The sequence below is a fragment of the Diplotaxodon limnothrissa genome, linkage group LG20 (assembly GCF_057381915.1).
Source record: "Diplotaxodon limnothrissa isolate DT_005_m linkage group LG20, D_limnothrissa_male_GT1.1, whole genome shotgun sequence".
NCBI classification, from domain to species: Eukaryota; Metazoa; Chordata; class Actinopteri; order Cichliformes; family Cichlidae; genus Diplotaxodon; species Diplotaxodon limnothrissa.
Window position 1 is genome coordinate 16,286,176 of NC_140615.1, and position 21,507 is coordinate 16,307,682.

Here is a 21,507-nt window from a genome sequence, read left to right on the forward strand (position 1 = left end):
AGTGTGTTTGAATCTGACAGATTTCTCTCAGCTCAGTACTCTCCACCCTCTCTCTCTATTTCTCAGGGACACACACACACACACAAACTCGCTCACTCAAAAAACAGCCCTCCCTCTCTCCCGCCTTTCTTTCTTCCTTCCCTCTCCTGCCAAATAGCCTCTCCTCTCGCTCACTCACTCGCGCCAGAGCTGCCTCTCTCCTCCCCACTCTCCCTCTCCGCCATGCGAAGCAGCGCAAAAAGCCACGCCCCCGCGCTCTCTCCTCTCCTCTGGGCGGCTATAAATACCGCTGCTGCTATGAATATACCGTCTTTCTCCCTCAGCATCCCTCGCTCCTGCTCTCTCCCCCCTGCATCCATCCTTCCCCCTCACCTACACTGCACCACCCTTCAACCCCCACCAATCTTTTTCTAAATGTTTCCTAATGACCTTGTATTATTTTCCCTTGCAGCACACGACAGCATCCTTTTACCCCCCCCCCACACACACACCTTACTGTCATGCAAGATGCAACCGTCGACACACAAAAACACAAAAAGGGCCACAGGATCACATAAAAGGCAACCACAGACAGGAGCGATTGGTACTACCAGTCTCTTTTGCTTCCTGTCTATCGTGTCGGATGTGGTGCGTATTCCCCCCCTCCTCCTCACAGCTCAGAAAAACACGCTCGGATCGAGAGACGCGCACCGACAGCAGATCGCACCGTACTCCGCTGCACAAATTAATTCTACCTTCATCACTAATAGCATTAACACCTGCTCGATGATGAGTCAATCTGCATGTAGCCATGATTAATGGACACCCCTGTAAGAATGCAATAAGTCCCCATGAAATCCATTATGTTAGATGAGTGAACGAGCGGGATACTCTGCACATTTCTTCCACGCGTTCCAGCTTTTATCTGATGAATGCAGGAGGATGAATGCAGTGTAGTAATAATATGACATGGATAAATGATGCTCCTGCACCTGCAGAAGTTGACTGATTTAAAAATAAATAAAAATAAAATAAAACCAGAGAATGGATCTTATACTTTCAGTACAGTAGGTATCATGAACGCTGAGCAACATCCTGTCTCTGCTCTTCCTCACTGGCAGCAATAATGTTGGGGAATGAGGTTACTAACATCTGGAGCAAGCGCGTTATGTGCACCAAGGGTGCACTTAAACAGAATCAAATCTTCGCCTGCAGGCTGTATAGTATGTCACGGACGTAATTAATCCTCCACCACCAGCACCACCACTGCTGATGTGCTACAACTTCAAATGAAACCTACCAACAACAACAAAAAAAGAAAGAAAGAAAGAAAAGGAAATGTGAGGAGCACACAGACAAAGAATCCCTTCTGACTGAAAAGGCTGTAGATCATACACATCCTGCCTCATTATTGATACCAGCAGATAAAGGAAACCACAGGGTGCCTATGCAATGCCATATAAGGTAACCCCTCATCTTATGTTGCTTCTCTGAGTGCTGTGTAGCACTTTTGATAGATGCCTGTGAGATAAGTGTCAAAATTGCTGCTAGAATAACAGAAAAGTAACCTTCACCAGCACATAAAGATGTGACTGTAAATGTAAAAAAAAAAAAAAATTTAAAAATGCTCTCGCGCCTTGTAATTAGCATTTCAATTTTGGCTGTTTGAAATCAACACAGTGCTGACGACTGAAATGAAGAGAAATGACAGGAAAGACTCAGACGTGATGGGCAGTGTGAACAGCTTTATTTCCATTAATTGTAAGGGAGCTGATAATGTTTTGCCCCAAACTGTTTGGTGCACAGTATGCAATTATGAGTCACCAGCTCAGAGTCAGCGTGACAGCATGAGTGTGAGTGTGGAGGTTTATGTGTGAGATTGTGCTGCGGAGGGTCAAAACCGAGCATAGGGTTAGTTCAGGCGGGCCACGGAAATCAAGCTCAGCTGAGACCCTTCTACACAGTTAATTGACAAATGTCAAATAGGGCACGCTATTTAAGCCGGTTCAGTCTGCCCACGGTTACTGTGCATCTACAAGCCGCTTTGGAACCCACCTCCACTCCTGCCTCTCTTATTTTAATGCCATGTCTGACTCAATTAGTGTCATATCCGTTGTCCTTAATGCCTGCTCTGTTCTTGCTGCTGGCCTCCCACCTTTGGCTTTCCATACTCATGTATGGCGGGGAGTTTCCAGAGTATAAGTTACAGTGGATTTGAAATCATCTTTTGTCTATAACAGTCCTGATGGATCTGTATTTACATTTTGAGAGGATGTAGCAATGCAGCTGCATTTTTTTAAAACTGTTTCCTCAATCCCTGGGTCAGTGCCAGGGCTGCTTGCAGGTCCTGTTTCGTGTGTGCATGAGTCTTTAGAGAGTGCGTCAGGGCTTTGTGCAACTCCCCGGGGGCGACCAGGTTGAGTCTCAGCATCGAGTGGACCAGCTGGGAGCGAGCGTTGCCGATGAAAGAGTGTGACAGGAAGGATGCGAGCCCTCCTCCTCCTTTCATGGTGTAGAGAGGGACTCTGACCATTCCCAGGACCTGGAGTCAGGCAGAGAAAGAAGGTGGTGAGGATCAGAGCATGAGATCAGGTAAATCGCTGCAATCAGTCACTCTGGAAGGACACATTACCTCCAAACCGTGATCTGCTGCAGTGGATGCAGCTGCCCTCTCCACCTCCCTAATCTGCTCTTCATCCATCTTCTTCACGTAAAAGTGAGTGATAAGACGTGAAGAGGAGGAGGGGGAGGAAGGAGGTGCATAGCAAGAATCCACATGATCTTCAACAGAGATTGGCAAAGCCAGGCCTAGCTCTTCTGACAATTCCCTGCTAAGCCCCGACTCAAGGGTCTCCTCCGAAGGGTTAACGAGCCTGAAGTGTGAGAATCAAAGGTCAGCAACAGATGTGAAAGTAGATAAACGATGTCAGAGGCACTGCTCTCCTGACAATAAATCACACTAATTGAAAGGCTAATTCAATTTAAAGCCCTAAGTTAGTTTGTCCAGGTGATGGTGCTGATCACTTCTCCTTCAAGTCACTAGATTTCGAGTCTCATCTTAGAAAATGTGCAAAAAAAATATAGTAACAAAAGCTCAACCTGAGCTGTTACAATAACAATATACCGGACATAATGGACGAAATGCACAGAGGCTAAAGATACAGTTTCACTGTGTTTGACAGTGCGCAAAAATAAAAACATTTGCCAAAGTGATCAGAGTGACGTTTGTATCCAGAAGAGCACAAGTACAGCAAAAGGAAAGCAAAAGGTAACAGCTAGCGGGATGTTAAATGCCTAAAAGCAAATCGCTTTGGATATCAGCCAACAACTGTTTTATACGGAACACTTGCTTATCAACAGCTCCGTGTGATTCTAACATATCAAGTTTGTCACGTTTTCTTTTTTTATATATATTTCAGAGCAATTTATAGGCTTCTATAAAAATCTCTGAAGGAGTTTAGGTGTGTTTTGTACTGTTGCCATAGTGTCAAAGCATTGGTCAACATCCAGATGCACATTTCCATTATCATTAGGAGAACACCGACAACTAAGAGCAGCTCTTTAGAGAGGTTCTTAACCCTCATAAATGTCACTGGAAGAGACAGAAAAGGCCACTTGCTGTCGTGCAATTAACTGAAGTGACCGCTGCTTTTACATGTATCGTGTCTCAGCAGGTCACTCTCTAACAAAGCTGTGTGGACAGAACTGTGACTGGGCACAGTTGGGAGTCCTTTTTAACACGTTTATTATCATTATTGGTATCATTATCAATCTTTGTTACGCTTACTGAGTATTTTCTGCTGTGGTGCTTGGATTCTTTTGTTTTTTTTTCCATAGAACATGAGTGATAACTCATGCACAGCTTAATTGTGGCCCCACAATTAATAATAGGTTAAAATGGTGCTATTATGCATGTCCATATTAACAGGGCTAAAGATTTAAATAATGAGGAAAATGTGAGTTAAGGCAATCCTCATGAGCCAACAGTTCAGGCTTCAGTGTTTGGGTCACAGAGCGGGAACAGCCCCACCCACATACCGTTAACAACATCTCTTCTTGAGGGGCAGCCAATCAGAAGAAAGTTGTCTGAAAGGGAAAGTGAACTTAAAGGGACAGTAGCTAAAAGTGTGGCTACATACAGTGGGGCAAAAAAGTATTTAGTCAGCCACCGATTGTGCAAGTTCCCCCACTTAAAATGATGACAGAGGTCAGTAATTTGCACCAGAGGTACACTTCAACTGTGAGAGACAGAATGTGAAAAAAAAAATCCATGAATCCACATGGTAGGATTTGTAAAGACTTTATTCGTAAATTAGGGTGGAAAATAAGTATTTGGTCACCTCAAACAAGGAAAATCTCTGGCTCTCACAGACCTGTAATGTCTTCTGTAAGAAGCTTTTCTGTCCCCCACTCGTTACCTGTATGAATGGCACCTGTTTGAACTCATCATCTGTATAAAAGACACCTGTCCACAGCCTCAAACAGTCAGACTCCAAACTCCGCCATGGCCAAGACCAAAGAGCTTTCGAAGGACACCAGGAAAAGTATTGTAGACCTGCACCAGACTGGGAAGAGTGAATCTACAATAGGCAAGCAGTTTGGTGTGAAAAAATCAACTGTGGGAGCAATCATCAGAAAATGGAAGACATACAAGACCACTGATAATCTCCCTCGATCTGGGGCTCCACGCAAGATCTCATCCCGTGGGGTCAAAATGATCATGAGAACGGTGAGCAAAGATCCCAGAACCACACGGGGGGACCTGGTGAATGACCTGCAGAGAGCTGGGACCAAAGTAACAAAGGTCACCATCAGTAACACACTACAACGGCAGGGAATCAAATCCCGCAGTGCCAGACGTGTTCCGCTGCTGAAGCCAGTGCATGTCCAGGCCCGTCTGAAGTTTGCCAGAGAGCACATGGATGATACAGCAGAGGATTGGGAGAATGTCATGTGGTCAGATGAAACCAAAGTAGAACTTTTTGGTATAAACTCAACTCGTCGTGTTTGGAGGAAGAAGAATACTGAGTTGCATCCCAAGAACACCATACCTACTGTGAAGCATGGGGGTGGAAACATCATGCTATGGGGCTGTTTTTCTGCCAAGGGGACAGGACGACTGATCCGTGTTAAGGACAGAATGAATGGGGCCATGTATCGTGAGATTTTGAGCCAAAACCTCCTTCCATCAGTGAGAACTTTGAAGATGAAACGAGGCTGGGTCTTCCAACATGACAATGATCCAAAACACACCGCCCGGGCAACAAAGGAGTGGCTCCGTAAGAAGCATTTGAAAGTCCTGGAGTGGCCTAGCCAGTCTCCAGACCTCAACCCCATAGAAAATCTGTGGCGGGAGTTGAAAGTCCGTGTTGCTCGGCGACAGCCCCAAAACATCACTGCTCTCGAGAAGATCTGCATGGAGGAATGGGCCAAAATACCAGCTACTGTGTGTGCAAACCTGGTAAAGACCTATAGTAAACGTTTGACCTCTGTTATTGCCAACAAAGGTTATGTTACAAAGTATTGAGTTGTATTTTTGTTATTGACCAAATACTTATTTTCCACCCTGATTTACGAATAAATTCTTTACAAATCCTACCATGTGGATTCATGGATTTTTTTTTCACATTCTGTCTCTCACAGTTGAAGTGTACCTCTGGTGCAAATTACTGACCTCTGTCATCATTTTAGGTGGGGGAACTTGCACAATCGGTGGCTGACTAAATACTATTTTGCCCCACTGTAGAGGCTCAGTATAAGATGAATGACTATTTTGAATTGTGAATCATGCAAAGCTACAATAGTAGATCAAATCAGTTAAAAAAAACTAAAATGGAAATAAGCAGTAGAGGGCCCCTTTGATGATGCGAGACGAGTGTAGTGCAGAATGAGCTGTGGTTCAAATAAACTCAAACTTTTTTTTTCCAGTTTGAGATGATTTTGCTTCCAACTTGGCACTGCTGCAGAGGGCAGTGACCCAGATGCTGTCTACAACAAATATATGGCTAAAAGTAACCATGAAATGTAGTGACACACTGTGTCAATACACAGACTTCAAAGAGCTCAGAAATTAAAAAACTTTTTTTTTTTTTTAGAGAAACGTATAACCACATTTCAATAGAACAGCCATCTGTGGCACAACCTGCTCTAATGTAATTCTGGTATAACCTCAAACTCAAAATCAGCCAATAACTATTTGTTTGACTGGTCTAAGGCATAAGAAAGCCAAAGAAACTCAAACTCTCACTCAATTTATCCAGGCATGTAGAATCAGTCACAGTGCCAACAGACTGATGATTTGAAGATATTAGTTTAGCATTCATAAGCAAAAAAACCCAAAACAAAAACATTTTGTCGCAAATAAAATGTAAATTTCTCATTTGAGCTGACGATGGCCACTGATACAAAGTGAACAGACTGCCTCCAAAAGGGCGACATGAATGTTTGTTCCAAATTGCAAATCGGAATTACCGTAACACCTTCAAGTCTGAGACCATGGTCCTGAACTGCAAAAGGGTGGAACACTCAGGGATGAGTTGTTGCCCTAAGTATATCAGGATCTAGTTTACAAGCGAGGGTGAGTGAAGCAGCAGACTGGCAGATGGATTTCTGTGGCGTCTGCAGTCATACAGATGCTGTACAGGTATTCTGTGATAAAGAAAGAGCTGAGTGTGAAAGGAAAAGTGTGAGTTTACTGGTTGATCTACGCTTCTGCTCTCACTTATGACCACAAGTTCTGGGTGGAGGCAGCGGAAATGAGCTTCCTTCAAAGGTTGATCCCTTGGCCAAAGAGTTTGAGGAACTTGGACATTTAGGACGCACTCAGAGTATAGCCTCTACTCCTACATATCAAAAGGAACCAGTTAAGGTGGTTTGGGCATGTCTTACTGACAGAAGATGCCAGGGCAGTCCCAGGACACAGATCATGTGTCCTGGCTGGCTTGGGAATGCCTCGGGGAATGCCTCGGAGTCCCTCCCAGATGAGAAGGAGGAACTGGCCGGGGAGAAAGAGAGGGGACTTGTGCTTAGACTGCTGCCCCTGTGACTCTGACAAAAAATGGATGGATGTGTATGAATGCCTGCACAAGTCTAACAGCTAACTTTAGTAGCAGACCAAATTTACACAACTAACTAGTGTTTTGGATGTTTAATGTTGCCAGGCAGTACACGTTTTTGAAAGATTTCTTCATACACCACCTGCAGCAGTATATTAAAAACAGAGGCTACACAATTCATATGTAGTTGTATCAATAGAGCTGCCACTGTTGCTATTTGCTGACGTAGTTTTCTCTTGTTTTGCATATGTCTCTATCATTTTTCAGCCCTGTCTCTTTGCCTCCTCGTTATATAATTTCACTGTGCTGGCAAATGAAATGCCAGAGATCCTGGCAGCGACTACAGTAAATCACAAAGGCACAAGTGATTCATTTAGCAGAATACTAATTAAGCAGTATGTGACAATCTCAATCTTTACAAATAGGGGTTTAAGGCAAGATAAGTCGCTTTAAACAAGAAGCCGTCAGGCACATTTTATCATCGCCAATCCTTGCAGGACGAGGATTGTAGCATCAGTGTTTGAATGTTTGTTCTGAGCTGTAAAGGGTTTCTTTTTTCTTTCTTCTGTGAAGAACAAGAAGGCTTTACAAACCAAAAGCTAAAATGTACCTATGTTTGCAAGGAGCAAAAGCAGCACCAGGAAAGACTCACCCGCCAGGGAAACCCAGCAGACCGTCAAAGCGCATCTGCATCTGTGGAAGTGACACACAGAAATATGCCTGTTCACTCAAAGAGGCAGACATGTAAAGGTGTGTGTGTGTTAGAGTAGCTCAAATGACACACACACACACACACACACACACACACACCTCACCAGTATGATATGTTTGATGGGAATTCTTCCAAACAGCTGAGCTTTCGTGTCAGCGTAGAGCATCACATGGCACGCATGCCTGCAGCCTGAGCATGCCAATGCCTCCGCCCTCGACAGCTGTCCACTCGCCATCTACAAGCATACACACAAACACAGTGCTAAATTATACAGTCACAGTTCAGTGCTTCCTGAACACACTGGCTGGATGCCCTCTTTTACCATGTGCTACCAAAGTGACATCATCCTATTATAGCTGCTCTTTTTGGTCATTTGTTCTCCCTCATATGCTGAGCCAACAGACCTTAATGAAACCTACTGATTAGCTGGAAGGCCTGTGGGCTTGTATGCAGAAAAAAAAACACAACAGATCTGAGTGACTTGCATTGGGAAAGCTTTAGCTCCCTCTACTGGGGTGGAGCAAACTGTCGAGTGAGATAATCCCTGTTCCATAGTGAACTTTTCCTCAAAATTTGGAATATGATTATGAATTTTGACACAGTTGCCTTTCATTCAGTATCATAACCAAGTCAGCACAGAAACGGCAAGTCTATTTTATGAGGATATGGAGGAGTATGTGAGACTCAGAAGAAGAAAGACAAATGAGCTGGGATTGATCAGAGATGTGTGTGAGACTTGCTGAAAACTACAACAAATGGTTGCAGGCTGTTCCAGCAAAAAGGAATCACAACTGACTATTAGCATTGGGGAGGGAATTAATTTAGACCTTGGTGGTTTTCATTTTTATGAAATTATTTTGTTTCTGTGTGCAAAGTAAAACAATGTAAGCATACAAAATAAAACAATTAATCTGTATTTCCTCAGATCTCAGATTAATGTATTCTTTGGTCAGCTTTTTAAAATTCTTTATAGTTCATTAAAATTGAAAGAGGCTGTCATTTAAAAATGGACTAAAGATGCTTTGCTCAAAGTCAGTTATTTAATTTTGATTTTTTTTTTTCAGTTTCAGTCTTTTATACTTTAGGCTCTAACTGGAAAAATTATGCTAAATCCTCAGCAGCCAGGGTTAGTGTTGTATATTAGCAAACCATATGGGCCTTACGGGCACCACCGACTGGAGACCCACTACAGAGAAGATCCAATTAAGACTCAGTGAGTCAGAATATTGTTTAGTGAAAACCAACAATGAACAGCATTAAAACACGCTCTAAAATCAAGGTTTTTATGATTGAAGTATGACTGCCACCTTCTGACAGTGGTAGAACATTACATCCAAACAGCTGGCACTAAAAATAAGGTGAAATATACATTTCAGACCAAAAAAACCCCAAAACCGTCACATTGGCCATAACATTTTTAGATATTTTTTAACTTTATATCCAGTTAAATATTGGAAACTCATGCTCATTTCTAATTTTGATCGATTGCCTATCAAAATAAATCATGTCTGGCCTATGATGACATTTTGTGTGCTGAAGTGGCTGAAGGTGCAAACACAGACGTCTCTGCAACAGTGTATGAATAAAATACATCACCATGTAATCCAGAACTGAGAAAATGCTAATTGAAGGAAACTGTTTCCAGGGCCTACTCCGTGGATCGGCCTACTCCGTGGATCGGCTTCCTCCGAGGCGTGGACGTCTATCAGCAGAGAATGTACCTTCACCTATCAGCAGAGAATGTCCCTTAGTCTGTAACACAGTCAAATATATTCTCAAGTAATATTCAAGCATGCCATTCAGCGTGTTAGTACGAGCAGCTCGGGAGCAGCTTGGGAGAACAAGAAAACAGAGACTGCTTTAGATTGTCTTCCCAAAGTGACTCAACTTTATTCACAAGTACAACAGTTTATATAGAGGGTAAAATTCATGAGACAGCAGATTTATCAGTTTAAACCAGTACAGAACAAGATAAGGCAGCGTCTTCCTGCCCTTGGGTGAAGAAGCATCCTTTGTGTAGTGTATCAGTTCAGCTACAATTGTGATTATCTCAGCGACATATTTTCAAGGCACAAAACGAAGAGTTCTTTCATTAGTGAAATCTGAAACAAACCATTTGGCCTTCAACAGGCGTCTAAAAGATTAAGAAACTAATGTAGCTGAGGGAGTGATCTCTGTGGTATTTCAACCTTGTTGAATGACAGAGTTTTCCTGTATAATGTCACTATAAAACAATATCCAGTAAATGCTCCCATGGTACTAAAATACCTAACACTAATAACCCACAAATTTGTTTTGTGGAACTCTTTCCTTTGATCTGTCAAAACATATATATTTTGTCAAGTTTATTCCTTTTTTCAGTTTTCCTGCTCGAATTCAAATCCATTCTTTGCAGTTGTGCGCATGGATGTTTTAATGATCCGTAGATGGCTCAACAATCTGGTCCCCCAGATTCGTCCTTTTCACCGAGCGGTCGTCTCTATTGCCAGTATGACACACAGGTATCACTATCATCTTCAGACAACAATGAAATTATTTTTTATTAAAAAAATAAATAAATTATTTAATATTGACACGTGTATGCATTTGCACGAGCTGGAGATGGAAACCTTTTTTGTCGAGGTCTTTAATCTTGTCAAACTATATGACATACGACCACGCGGTGAAAAAGACGAATCTGCGGATCCAACATCTGAAACACGGAGAATGGAATATGTAAACAAATCCAACCAGTTAACAAAACAGTTAACCTGCAACACCGGCACTCTCCGCTCTGCGCTTACACTTCCCCATCGTTTAGCAAGCTAAAATGCGCGGTAAAGGCTGGGTAAGCATGGACGTTATAAACATGAGTATATTTCCCCAGCATTAAGTTCTCTTAATAAGTGTGTGTTTCTATTTGTTTATTTAAGGAGATTGATGTCTTAACTAACATTCAAACACTGTTATCGTACAGTTTATAAATTATTTTCTTAATATTTTGACATAATAGCAACACGAAATAAAGGTTAGTGCCGCGTTTGGTCAAACAATATTACTTCTAATCGAAAATGAAGTAAACCCGCTTGTTTAATAAGTCACACGCATTTACCTCTGTTCTACATTAAATGCTGTCTCATTCTTCAGTCAGCAGTGCCTTTTCAAAACTTCTGGCTTTTCCGATGACGTTCTGGCCGTTGATTGGCTAAGCGAAGCATGTGGTTCCGGTTAGCTCCCCGGTCAACCAATCAGCTTTGGTTAGTAGTAGCCGTTCAGCCGGTTCATCTAGTTAATGCGTCAGGGATTGAAGTGTGTACATGCTCCGGTTAGGTCTTGTGATGCACCGTGGAAGGTAAAGGGTGGCAGTCTTAATCGCTCTCTGCATAAGTGTGCAAGTACTTGATGAGAACACAGTCCAAGGGAACCTTCTAGGTTGATGGCTAACTAGCTTCTACTACCGGTGACTGCTAACAGACGGTGTTAAACGACCTGGTTAAAACTTAAGCAGGTAAGTTAGCCACATGTGTTGTTTTGATGTTATAAACTATCCTATAACACGATTATTACAGAAAAGAAAATGTTTAATGTATTGTTTAATGTTACTATCGATGTATGACGTGTTTCATTGTAATTATTGTTATTTAAATATAATTGATTTTAGTATTTACGCTTGTGTATTGTGTATATGTATATGTGTATCATTTAAAGCAGTTTAGGAAATTTAAGTGATGAGCAAACACTGCGGTAATAACGTTAGCAGTAATAGTAATCTTATTTGGTTATCCTACTTCAGGTGAATGAGAATGGCGCAAGGGCTACCAGACGAGATGCTGATGAACTCGGCTTTGATAAAAAAATTGGCAGAGGAGGCAAAAGACTCAGCCGTTACACAGGGTGTCCTAATGAGGCTCCAGGAGACCCCCAACTCATCTGAGGTGCGAATTATACACACATGTAGCATGTAGCGGTTGTAGCATTGAGGGGTGGCTGTAGGTCAGGAGGTAGAGCAGGTCATTGATCGTGGCTGGCTGCTCCAGTCTGCATGCCAAATGTCACTGGGCAAGATACTATCCACAAGTTGTGTGAATGTGTGTGAATGTTAGATAGAAAACACATATAAAAAGTATAGAAAAAAGTGCCTGTATGAATGGGTGAATGAGGCAAGTTGTATAAAGTACTTTCAGTGCTTAGGTAGAGTAGAAAAGCACCATATAAGAAACAGTCCATTTACCATTTACATGTAGAAGCACTTTCACTGGTTTTTCATTGCTGGATAAGTGTTAGTATAGTTATATAATCTTAAAGAGGGAATGTGTACTTGTGAAACTCATATAAAATTTGCAAGTCTGCTCAGGTATGATTTTGAATCGTCTTATTATATTCATTCTTGCCCCATCCAACAACTGCACCTGAAAGAGTAAAGCTACAGACCATGAGAATACATTTCCTCAAAATATTCATTCAGGGGAAGACGCTACATATTTGTAACATGTAGTGTATATTTGTAATATTATACTTTTCCTGGTGTTAGGTTTAGTGAAGCCACGTAACAAAGCACGTTCCCTTGTTGCTTTTGGATTATGGAACTACTGGGAACATGTTGACTGACTGATTCTTAAACAAACAGGTAACCAGTGAAGGGAGGCTAAAATTTCAGTAATCTGGTCTTGCTTCTCTTTAGCCATTAATAGGTAACCTACAGTATTTTAGACCAGCTGCAAACGTGTAATAGATGTCATATTAAGACCAATGCACAGTTCTCCTGGCAACGGACAAACCCAGAGTCGTCCATCGGATTGCCAGACGGAGACTTTTGGGAATATAGCGTATGACCAGTTGCAGGTCTTTAAAACAAAGGGTTAATTCAATCATACTGAACTGAATGAGACTGACCTTAACAACTGATTTAATCTGTTTGTCCAGTTTTAGCTGAATGTGATTGAATGGCCATGAGCAAAGTAGTGAAGTAGTTATACTTTAAATAAATGCTTAAACTAAAAAAAAAAAAGTAAGTAAACATTTTTTTCAGCATCTTTAACAGAATTCATATGTTAGGTAATAAGCCTCAACAACAAAGATCACATACCAGTGGAATGTTAAACCGTTGCTGATGAAAAGGCCGTGTTGAATGTGAAGTCATGTTAGGAATTTGTTCTGCCTTAGGGCAGAGGATTTCAGAGAGATCTTTATTAAGCCCGTGTTTTGAGTCCACAAGCCATCTCCAATGTTTGTCCAACAGTTTTGTTTGTTTTGTTTTGTTTCCCCTGGTCAGCATTCTTTTCTCACATTTTACATCTTGTTTTTCAGGTGGTCTCCTTTGCTCCATTCACACTGTTCCCCACACCTGTACCTAAAGCTGTATTCTCCCAGGCTCTGGCAGTGCAAACACACTACAACACCCTGGTGGACAAGATTAGTCAGGATGCAGACTTCCTACAAGAAGCTTTGGCTAGGTAGGATGCATTATGACCTCATGTATGTGGTTTGGAAGAAAAAAACTCATTATTGTCACAGTCTCTGAAGTCTGTCTTCAAATGACCCGTTAGTTTAATTCAAAATGAATACACTGTGATGAAAAACCTGCTGACAAGATTTGAACAAAGTGTCTGTTTACAGCACCATCGCTGTGGATGATTTCACTGCAAGGTTGTTCAAAATCCACCAACAGATCCTTAAAGAAGGCAGGTCACAGGTACGTCAGCACAGCCCCGACGACACTGGTGTTAGGGGGAGCTCAGGAGGCAGAGTCTGTAAGTTGGAAGTTTGGCGGATTGATTACCCAGTTTGTCCAGATTCCAGTTTTCTTAGGCAAGATGATGAACCCTGAGTTTCCCCCAGTGCATCCAGTGTGTGCGAAGTTAGACAAGGCAGTTTGGAGGCTTTTGTGTGGTTGGGTGAATAGGGTTTGCAGTAAAATGCGCCTTTCAGTTAGAGCAAAGTGCTGCATAATTATCATTCCATTTCCCATCATCATTGTACTTGAGCTGTTTGGGCTCTAAGGCCTTGGTGTGTTGCTAAATCCAACAAAGCTGTTTGCTTGCACTCAATAAGGATTCAAAAGTAGTGAAAAGAAAGAGTGTATAAAAAATCAAACAGTTTCTAGTTAAGGAAGATTGGATTTCAAATAGAGTATTTGTAGAATGAACATCTTGGGTCATCACTGCAGGTGTGAGGTTGTGTAAACGTTTACAGGAATGATTTTTCAGCCTATCTGTTCCTTTGGGGTGTTGGCTGTTTTGGGTTACCTTCACCACTATGTATTTTCACCATGAAAACCTTTCTATCTGGCTTCTTTTGGGGCCATTTTTGGAGGGAATTTTTTAAAAAGTTAGAAATGGAACGATGATGCAGGCTCTTTTCTTTTTGGGCTTCGTATGCTAGCCATTAAATCCTGAGAGATTTCTTATGAGAAAAAAAGACAGGGAACGACAGGGAGGAGAGGGGTGAGAGGCAAAAGCTATATTTTGGCTAAAACTAAAATCTTGTTTCAATTATCAGCTGTTTTGCTTTATTGCTTGACAAAGTTCTTCACAATTTTCTAAAACTCTGTGACATCTTTAGATCTGCTGTAGCATAGAATGAAGAAAACCATTAGGTTCTTACAACAGTGTAGCTGGGACCATAAAAATCTATTAATGGATTATAAAGTGACCAAATGCTGCAGCTGGGATTCTTTGCCTTTGTTACAGTCCATTGTGTTGGGTCTCAATCGGTCTGACTACATGCTGGACCAGAGAGAGAATGACACGCCATCGCTAAAGCAGATAGAGATCAACACCATTGCTGCCAGTTTCGGAGGCCTTTCATCGCGCACGCCAGATGTACACAGGTAAGCAGGTCATTTATGTGTCACCCATATTCTGTAGGTTAGCCACTAGAACTCAGCAGTAAGAGTGATCATGTTGGCCAAGACCTTCAAATATATTTACTGTCATCTTTATAGCCACCGTTTCACACAGCTACTTTACCCTTATTTAAAAAAAAAGATAAATAAAAACCCCACATTCCTTTATTTCCCTTACAGTTGACACCAATCTCTTTGCTTTGCTGTCAGTAGGTTTGGGATTTAATACAGCTATAAACAATCTACAGGGTGGGCCATTTATATGGATACAGCATAATAACATGGGAATGGTTGGTGATATTAAAGTCCTGTTTGTGGCACATTAGTATATGTGAGGGGGCAAACTCCTCAAGATGGGTGGTGACCATGGTGGCCATTTAGAAGTCGGCCATCTTGGATATATCGTTTTTTTTTTCAATAGGAAGAGGGTCATGTGACACATCAAACTTATTGGTAATTTCACAAGAAAAACAATGGTGTGCTTGGTTTCAACGTAACTTTATTCTTTCATGAGTTATTTACAAGTTTCTCTTAGTTCACAGCCATTGACATGTCAAAGAGGTTAACACGTGAGGAGCGGATCGAAATTGCGTTAATATCTGGTGATACCGGGTCATTGCAGCAGATTTCAATGTAAGACACCCTACGAGATCACCCATCTCCCATGCTACAGTTAGCAAACTGCTTGCTAAGTTTCATGAAACTGGTTCAGTGTTGGATTTGCCAAAATGTGGACGCAAGAAAACTGTCACTAATGAAGAAACATCAGTGGCTGTCCTAGCTTCATTCAGCAAGAGCCCACAGCGTAGCACTCACCGCATGTCACTGGAGAGTGGCATTAGTCGAACATCCCTTCGGCGGATATTAGCTACTCACAAATGGCACCCTTACAAACTCCAGCTACTGCAGCATCTCAATGAGGATGACCCAGATTGGCGCACAGAATTTGCAGAATGGGCAAAACAAAAATTGGAACAGGACCCTCAGTTCACGAAGAAGATTTCGTTCAGTGATGAGGCAAACTTTTATGTGAATGGTGAAGTTAACAAACAAAACCACCGCTATTGGTCTGACACTGACCCACATTGGATGGATCCCTCCAAGACTGTTGGAACAACAAAAGTGATGGTTTGGTGTGGTATATGGGGTACAACGATAGTGGGTCCATTCTTCATCAATGGAAACCTCAAGGCCACTGGATATTTGAAATTGCTACATGATGATGAGTTTCCCTCTTTATGCACTGAAGCTGGCACGTTCCCTGAGTTTTTCCAGCAAGATGGTGCACCACCACATTATGGGTGCCAGGGCCGAGCATTCCTAGATGAACAGTTTCCTGGAAAGTGGATTGGTCGTCGTGGGCCAGTTGAATGGCCCCCAAGGTCTCCCGATCTGACCCCCCTTTTATCTTTGGGATCATCTGAAGGCAATTGTCTATGGTGTGAAGATATGACATTTGCAACACCTGAAACTACGGATACTGGATGCCTGTGCTGGCATTTCTCCTGCGGTGTTGCTATCAGTGTGTGAAGAGTGGGAGAAGAGGGTTGCATTGACAATCCAACACAATGGGCAGCACACTAAACACATTTTATAAGTGGTCAGAAACTTGTAAATAACTCATGAAAGAATAAAGTTACGTTGAAACCAAGCACACCATTGTTTTTCTTGTGACATTACCAATAAGTTTGATGTGTCACATGGCCCTCTTCCTATTGAAAATACAAAAGTTATATCCAAGATGGCCGACTTCTAAATGGCCACCATGGTCAGCACCCATCCTGAGGAGTTTGCCCCCTCACATATACTAATGTGCCACAAACAGGACTTCAATATCACCAACCATTCCCATGTTATTACGGTGTATCCATATAAATGGTCCACCCTGTATAAAAGATAGACATTAGCTTTTGTGTCTGAAAAATGTAGCCACTGCAGAAGTTCTTTTAATCTGCATTCTTTTCAATGGCCAGGGGGGGGCGCCTCTTGTGGTTGTGAAAGATATTCCGTTGTATAGACGTCTACATGAAAATGCCCCTGTTATGAGTTTATAGGCTCATTAATGTCATGTCTTATTAAATACAATATAAAGTTAATTTAATATAGACTATAAAAGGCAGGATTGATCGACAAGTTGCTAGCCTATGGCTGTACAATTTCCCTCAGTTTATCAGTTTCAAGGTGGCAAGATGATGGCAGCGAAAATGCTCATCTTAAGGCGTCACATGCGACTTAGAGTGAGACTGGATTGTTCGAGGCATGGTCAGGAAATAATGATGATAATAATGATAATGTGCTGTGATTAGGTTTGCTGAGAGTGCTTACAATCTTGCTTGACAGACATATCCTGAAGATGGCCGGCAGGCTGGAGGAGAGCAAGCGTATCCTGGATAATAATCCTGCAGCTGGTCTGGCCAGGGCTATTGCCAAAGCCTGGGAGCTCTATGGATCAGAGAAGTAAGAATGAAGTACATCCATCGAGTACATGCCAGACATGCTGTTGATCGCTCTTTGCTTTATTCACTTGGTCTAATTATGTCACCATACATGATGAATTAATTAGTACATCCAGAATAAAACATCTTGCCAGTGGAGCTGTACATTCAAACACTGCTTCTGCTGGTGTGGTTGCTCAGTGCATCATAATATTACAAACATTTCTTCAGGACAACAAAGGCCAGTGACAGTTTTGGTAGTATGGGGCACCAAAAAGCAAATCATTTCAGTTAAAATCAAAACCGTGAGAACCAAAAGTCCAGAAATTTTGAGATGCAGTTGTTGTCGTTGCAGAGCAGTCGTCGCGTTCTTTGTGGAAGACGTCCAGAGAAATATCTTTGATCAGCGATTCGTTGAGTATGAACTTTGGAAGAGGTAGGTGTGTGTGAAGGGTTAGAGCTCTCATACCTGCATGTTTTCTTTGTGTGGAAGTTAAAACATTATCTTAAAGCATTTGAAGAGTTGTGCTTTTCACCAACATGCCGTGTTTCAGAAACATTCACGTAATAAGACTGCGGTTTGAAGATGTCTTTAAAGCAGGGTCCCTTGATCAGGACAAGAGGCTTTTTGTGTAAGTCGATTTCTGTCAGCTCACAATGCACTGACACATTATTTAAGTGTATTATTCTCAAACAAAAACTGTGTTACGCATAGCAGTGGTCCTTAATGTGTCTTTTATGTCGCTTTCACTTCAGGGACGGCAAAGAGGTCGCCGTGGTGTATTTCAGGAATGGTTACATGCCTGACAACTACACTTCTGAACAGGTCCAACTTTTGATTTGCACACAGAATGGAAGATTACATTAGAGTTTAGTTAGAAACATGCAACATGCAGACTTACTTAAAATGATTCGTATTCATGAGAAACTAGAACGTCATTATCATCCAGTTTATTTCTTTCCCTGCCTAGCAACACCAAGTCTAGCCCTGATTGGCTGATATAAGTGACAACAGACCTGTCGCCTTGTCAGTCTGAATGGGTGATTAGATGGTAAATGGCCTGTATTTGTATAGCGCTTTACACTACATTCAGTCATTCACACACTGGGGATGGCAAGCTACATTGTAGCCACAGCTGCCCTGGGGCGCACTGACAGAGGTGAGGCTGCCGGACACTGGCGCCACCGGGCCCTCTGACCACCACCAGTAGGCGACCTAGACTGTTGGTGCCGGGGCTCGAACCGGCAACCTTCCGATTACAAGACAAACTGCCAACTCTTGAGCCACAATGTTCTCTGCAACATTGTGTGTAGATACGTGCAGCTGTGTGTTAATTCTGCAGGCAGGAACAGGAAGTGAAGGAAAACTGGCGAGCACCATGGAACCAACACTTAATTGGACATAACGAGTTAAAACAGTTTGCAAATTTAAGCCAAACTGCTGAATCTACTGTCCAGGCTCTCTTTGATAGTGTGACTCTGTGTTGTTCTCCTTCATTCTTCTGTCTCTGTCAAATCTCAGCATAATATAAACCAACTATTGTCACGCTCTGCTGGTCGGTGTGCTGGCTGTTTTGTCTGGAATCTCAACCACGAGAAAGTTTGTACGAACGAAGCTAAAAAAAACCTGCGACAGTGTGTAAAACGTTATTAGCAGCAGTGAAATAAGATTCCAAGAGTTAGTGAAATGATAGAGGCTATTTTATGCTGGAAAATCATCTAATGATAAAAAGACAAGCAGAGAATTCATTGTCTGTTTTCAATTACAGAGCTGGGATGCTCGTCTCCTCATGGAGCGCTCTCGAGCTGTGAAGTGTCCAGATATCAGCACTCACCTGGCTGGTACCAAGAAGGTTCAGCAAGTGCTCGCCAGACCCGGAGTCCTGGAGAGGTTCTTCCCGGACCAGCCTCAAGCTGTGCAGCAGATCCGAGCGACGTTCGCCGGCCTCTACACTCTAGACATGGTGAGAAAAAGCACACGATTTTTTCATTGTTTGGAAAGTTTGGCATTAGATAATCCTCACCTGGGTGTTGATGTTCAGTGTAAGCAATATCATTCACATTTTATTCCTCTCATTTATTTCTCTGTGGTTGTGCTCGTCTACAGGGTCCAGAGGGGGACAAAACAGTGTCAATGGCCTTGGCAGCACCAGAGCGGTTTGTCTTGAAGCCTCAGCGAGAAGGAGGAGGTAAACTGAACTTTTTAATAAAGCACACTTGATGTTAACACCAGAAGCAAATGATGGAACTTGTGTTTGCTGCTCACCATTTGTTAAACTCGGGAAGTTTAAGCAGTGCATGGATCTGCACACACGTGCAGTATTTGCTTCATTCCACGTATGAGCTAGCCTCAGTCAAAACAGTAACGACACATACATGACTGCCTGCTGTTTTGCATTACTGTGTATCTACTGTGATTCATGCATGCTGTACTGTGACTGAGATAATAGTGTGTATGAGACACACTTGACAACAACATTGATCAGGATGTGAAAAAGCTACCAGATACAAGTTGTCAGCAGGTTATGGCTGACTAACCACCCTGCCTTACATCACTCTGGGCTAATACTGTAAAAAGCAATCATTAGTTTTCTTTGTAATATCAGAGCATTTGTTTTGATAAATACTTAGGTCAGTATCAGGGTTCATATGAGCTATTTTAGCAGTAATTTTACACATGAACTGGAAGGAGAACTTTGAGGAGCTGATGAATGTAGAAGATGAAAGAGAGAGGAGGATGGAGGAGGGGAGTTAGATGAGAGGGCAATCTGACCAGACCGTTTAACAGAGACTGAGAGGATGCCCGAGGAATGGAGAGGTGTGCTGCTGCTGATTTTCAAGAACAAGACAGATGTGCAAAGCTGTAGTAACTACAGAAGGATAAATCAAGAAGCTTTGGGACAAAGTTGCTGAGACTAGGTGAAAATGAGAGGTGACGTTCAGTGAGCAGGAGTGTGGCTTCGTGCTGAAAAGAGCACAACAGATTCTCTGGAGAGAAGGTGAAGGAAAGTCAGCTGACGCGAGACAGAATACATGTATGTGAGTCAGAGGGAGGCAGGTATAATGGTGGAGATAGAAGAAGTAGAGATAGTGAAGGTAGATGAGATTTAATACTTGGGGTCATCCACAGCAACAGACAGCACACAAGAGAAGTAAAGAGTTGGGTGCAGGCAGGGTGGAGTGGGTGGAGACAAGTGTCAGAGGGGATTTGTGACAGAAGGATAGCAGCAAGAGTGAAAGGGAAGGATTACAAGATGGCAGTGAGGCCTGCTATGATGTATGGTTTGGTGACAATGGCATTGACAAAAAGACAGGAGGCTGGGCTGGAGGTAGCAGAGCTGAAGATGGAGCTGCCAGGCAGGAGGAAGCGAAAAACCAAAGAGATTGATGGATGTGGTGAAGGAGGACATGCACAGGGTTGGTGTGACAGAGGAGGATGTTAGGGATAGCATGACAAAGGGGCAGATGATCCGCTGTGGCAACCCCTAAAGGGAGCATCTGAAAGAAAGACTACTTGAGGCAGTATTTGTTTAATATTTCTTTATTCTAAATATGTAGCAACTTGCTTGTACTAGCAAGCAGGCTAGCATTATCCAACATAAGTAGGAAAAAACCCAGCCAAATAAAGATCTCTCCATTTGCCTGTCAGACTGGCCGGGTGTAGCCAGGTGTGGTTCACTGGGTAAAACTGAACTTTCTCTTCACTAATTTTAAAAAGTGTTTTACAAAAGTTTGCTCATCTGCTAATGTGAAATAATTCCTATCTAGCCATGTCCATTTTATCTATACTTAAGTGTAGAATTGTTTTTCTAGGTAACAACATTTATGGATCAGAGATCTGCCAGGTCCTGGAAGAAGTGAAGGAGAGTACCGAGCGTACAGCCTATATTCTGATGGATAAAATCCATCCAACCCCTGTAAGGAACTACCTGATGAGACAAGGCAGCCCCCTGAAAATAAGCAACTGTCTCAGTGAACTGGGAGTGTTTGGAGCATATGTAAGGTATGTGACCACTACTGCATTGATATTAAATGCATTTTGTTTGTGGCTGTTTTTTTAGAAGTATTTGCAGATTCCCAGTGTAGTGGTTGTTTCTAATTTTAGCCTTTTCTTTGTTTTCTTACAGACAGGGTAAAGACATGGTGACAAATGAGTGTGTGGGCCATCTGCTGAGGACCAAGAGCTCAGAACACTCAGACGGGGGCGTCGCAGCAGGAGTGGCCGTGCTCGACAATCCTCTGCTGTTCTGAGATTTCACACTCCTGCCTGCACATACAAACCACAGTGAAGTCACAGCAGAAATGTCTCTTTAAAAAAAAAGAAAAAGTCTTTGTTTATTTTTTTAATAAGTTCAGTAATTAAGTGAAGAAAAGTGATTAGATAAATTGTTTCTTGCATTTTTGAATTAATGATTGTGTTTAGGATTATTTCAGAAACATGTTTAGAGGATCTTTGTAAGCCTGTATTTACTTTAAAAGAAGGGAAGCACTTCTTCATTCTAC

The 21,507-nt window shown here is 42.2% G+C and overlaps 2 protein-coding genes across 2 annotated transcripts; one reads left to right on the plus strand and one right to left on the minus strand.

Moving 5' to 3' along the window:
* Positions 1-1,715: 1,715 nt before the first annotated feature.
* On the minus strand, positions 1,716-10,900 carry LOC146610736 (U8 snoRNA-decapping enzyme). Its single transcript, XM_085344876.1, has 5 exons — positions 10,838-10,900; positions 7,850-7,981; positions 7,687-7,727; positions 2,612-2,852; positions 1,716-2,521 (listed from the first exon to the last, which is right to left on the minus strand). Exons 2-5 carry the CDS (start codon positions 7,979-7,981, stop codon positions 2,276-2,278), a joined length of 660 nt encoding a protein of 219 aa, XP_085201002.1. The 5' UTR covers positions 10,838-10,900; the 3' UTR covers positions 1,716-2,275.
* A 113-nt stretch (positions 10,901-11,013) lies between these two features.
* On the plus strand, positions 11,014-21,299 carry gss (glutathione synthetase). The gene is made up of 13 exons (XM_085344427.1): positions 11,014-11,233; positions 11,519-11,660; positions 13,033-13,178; positions 13,342-13,417; positions 14,415-14,554; positions 16,910-17,026; positions 17,360-17,440; positions 17,559-17,636; positions 17,761-17,830; positions 18,774-18,968; positions 19,112-19,193; positions 20,818-21,007; positions 21,132-21,299. The coding sequence occupies exons 2-13, from the start codon at positions 11,523-11,525 to the stop codon at positions 21,253-21,255; spliced, it is 1,437 nt and encodes a 478-aa protein (XP_085200553.1). The 5' UTR covers positions 11,014-11,233; positions 11,519-11,522; the 3' UTR covers positions 21,256-21,299.
* Positions 21,300-21,507: the final 208 nt, after the last annotated feature.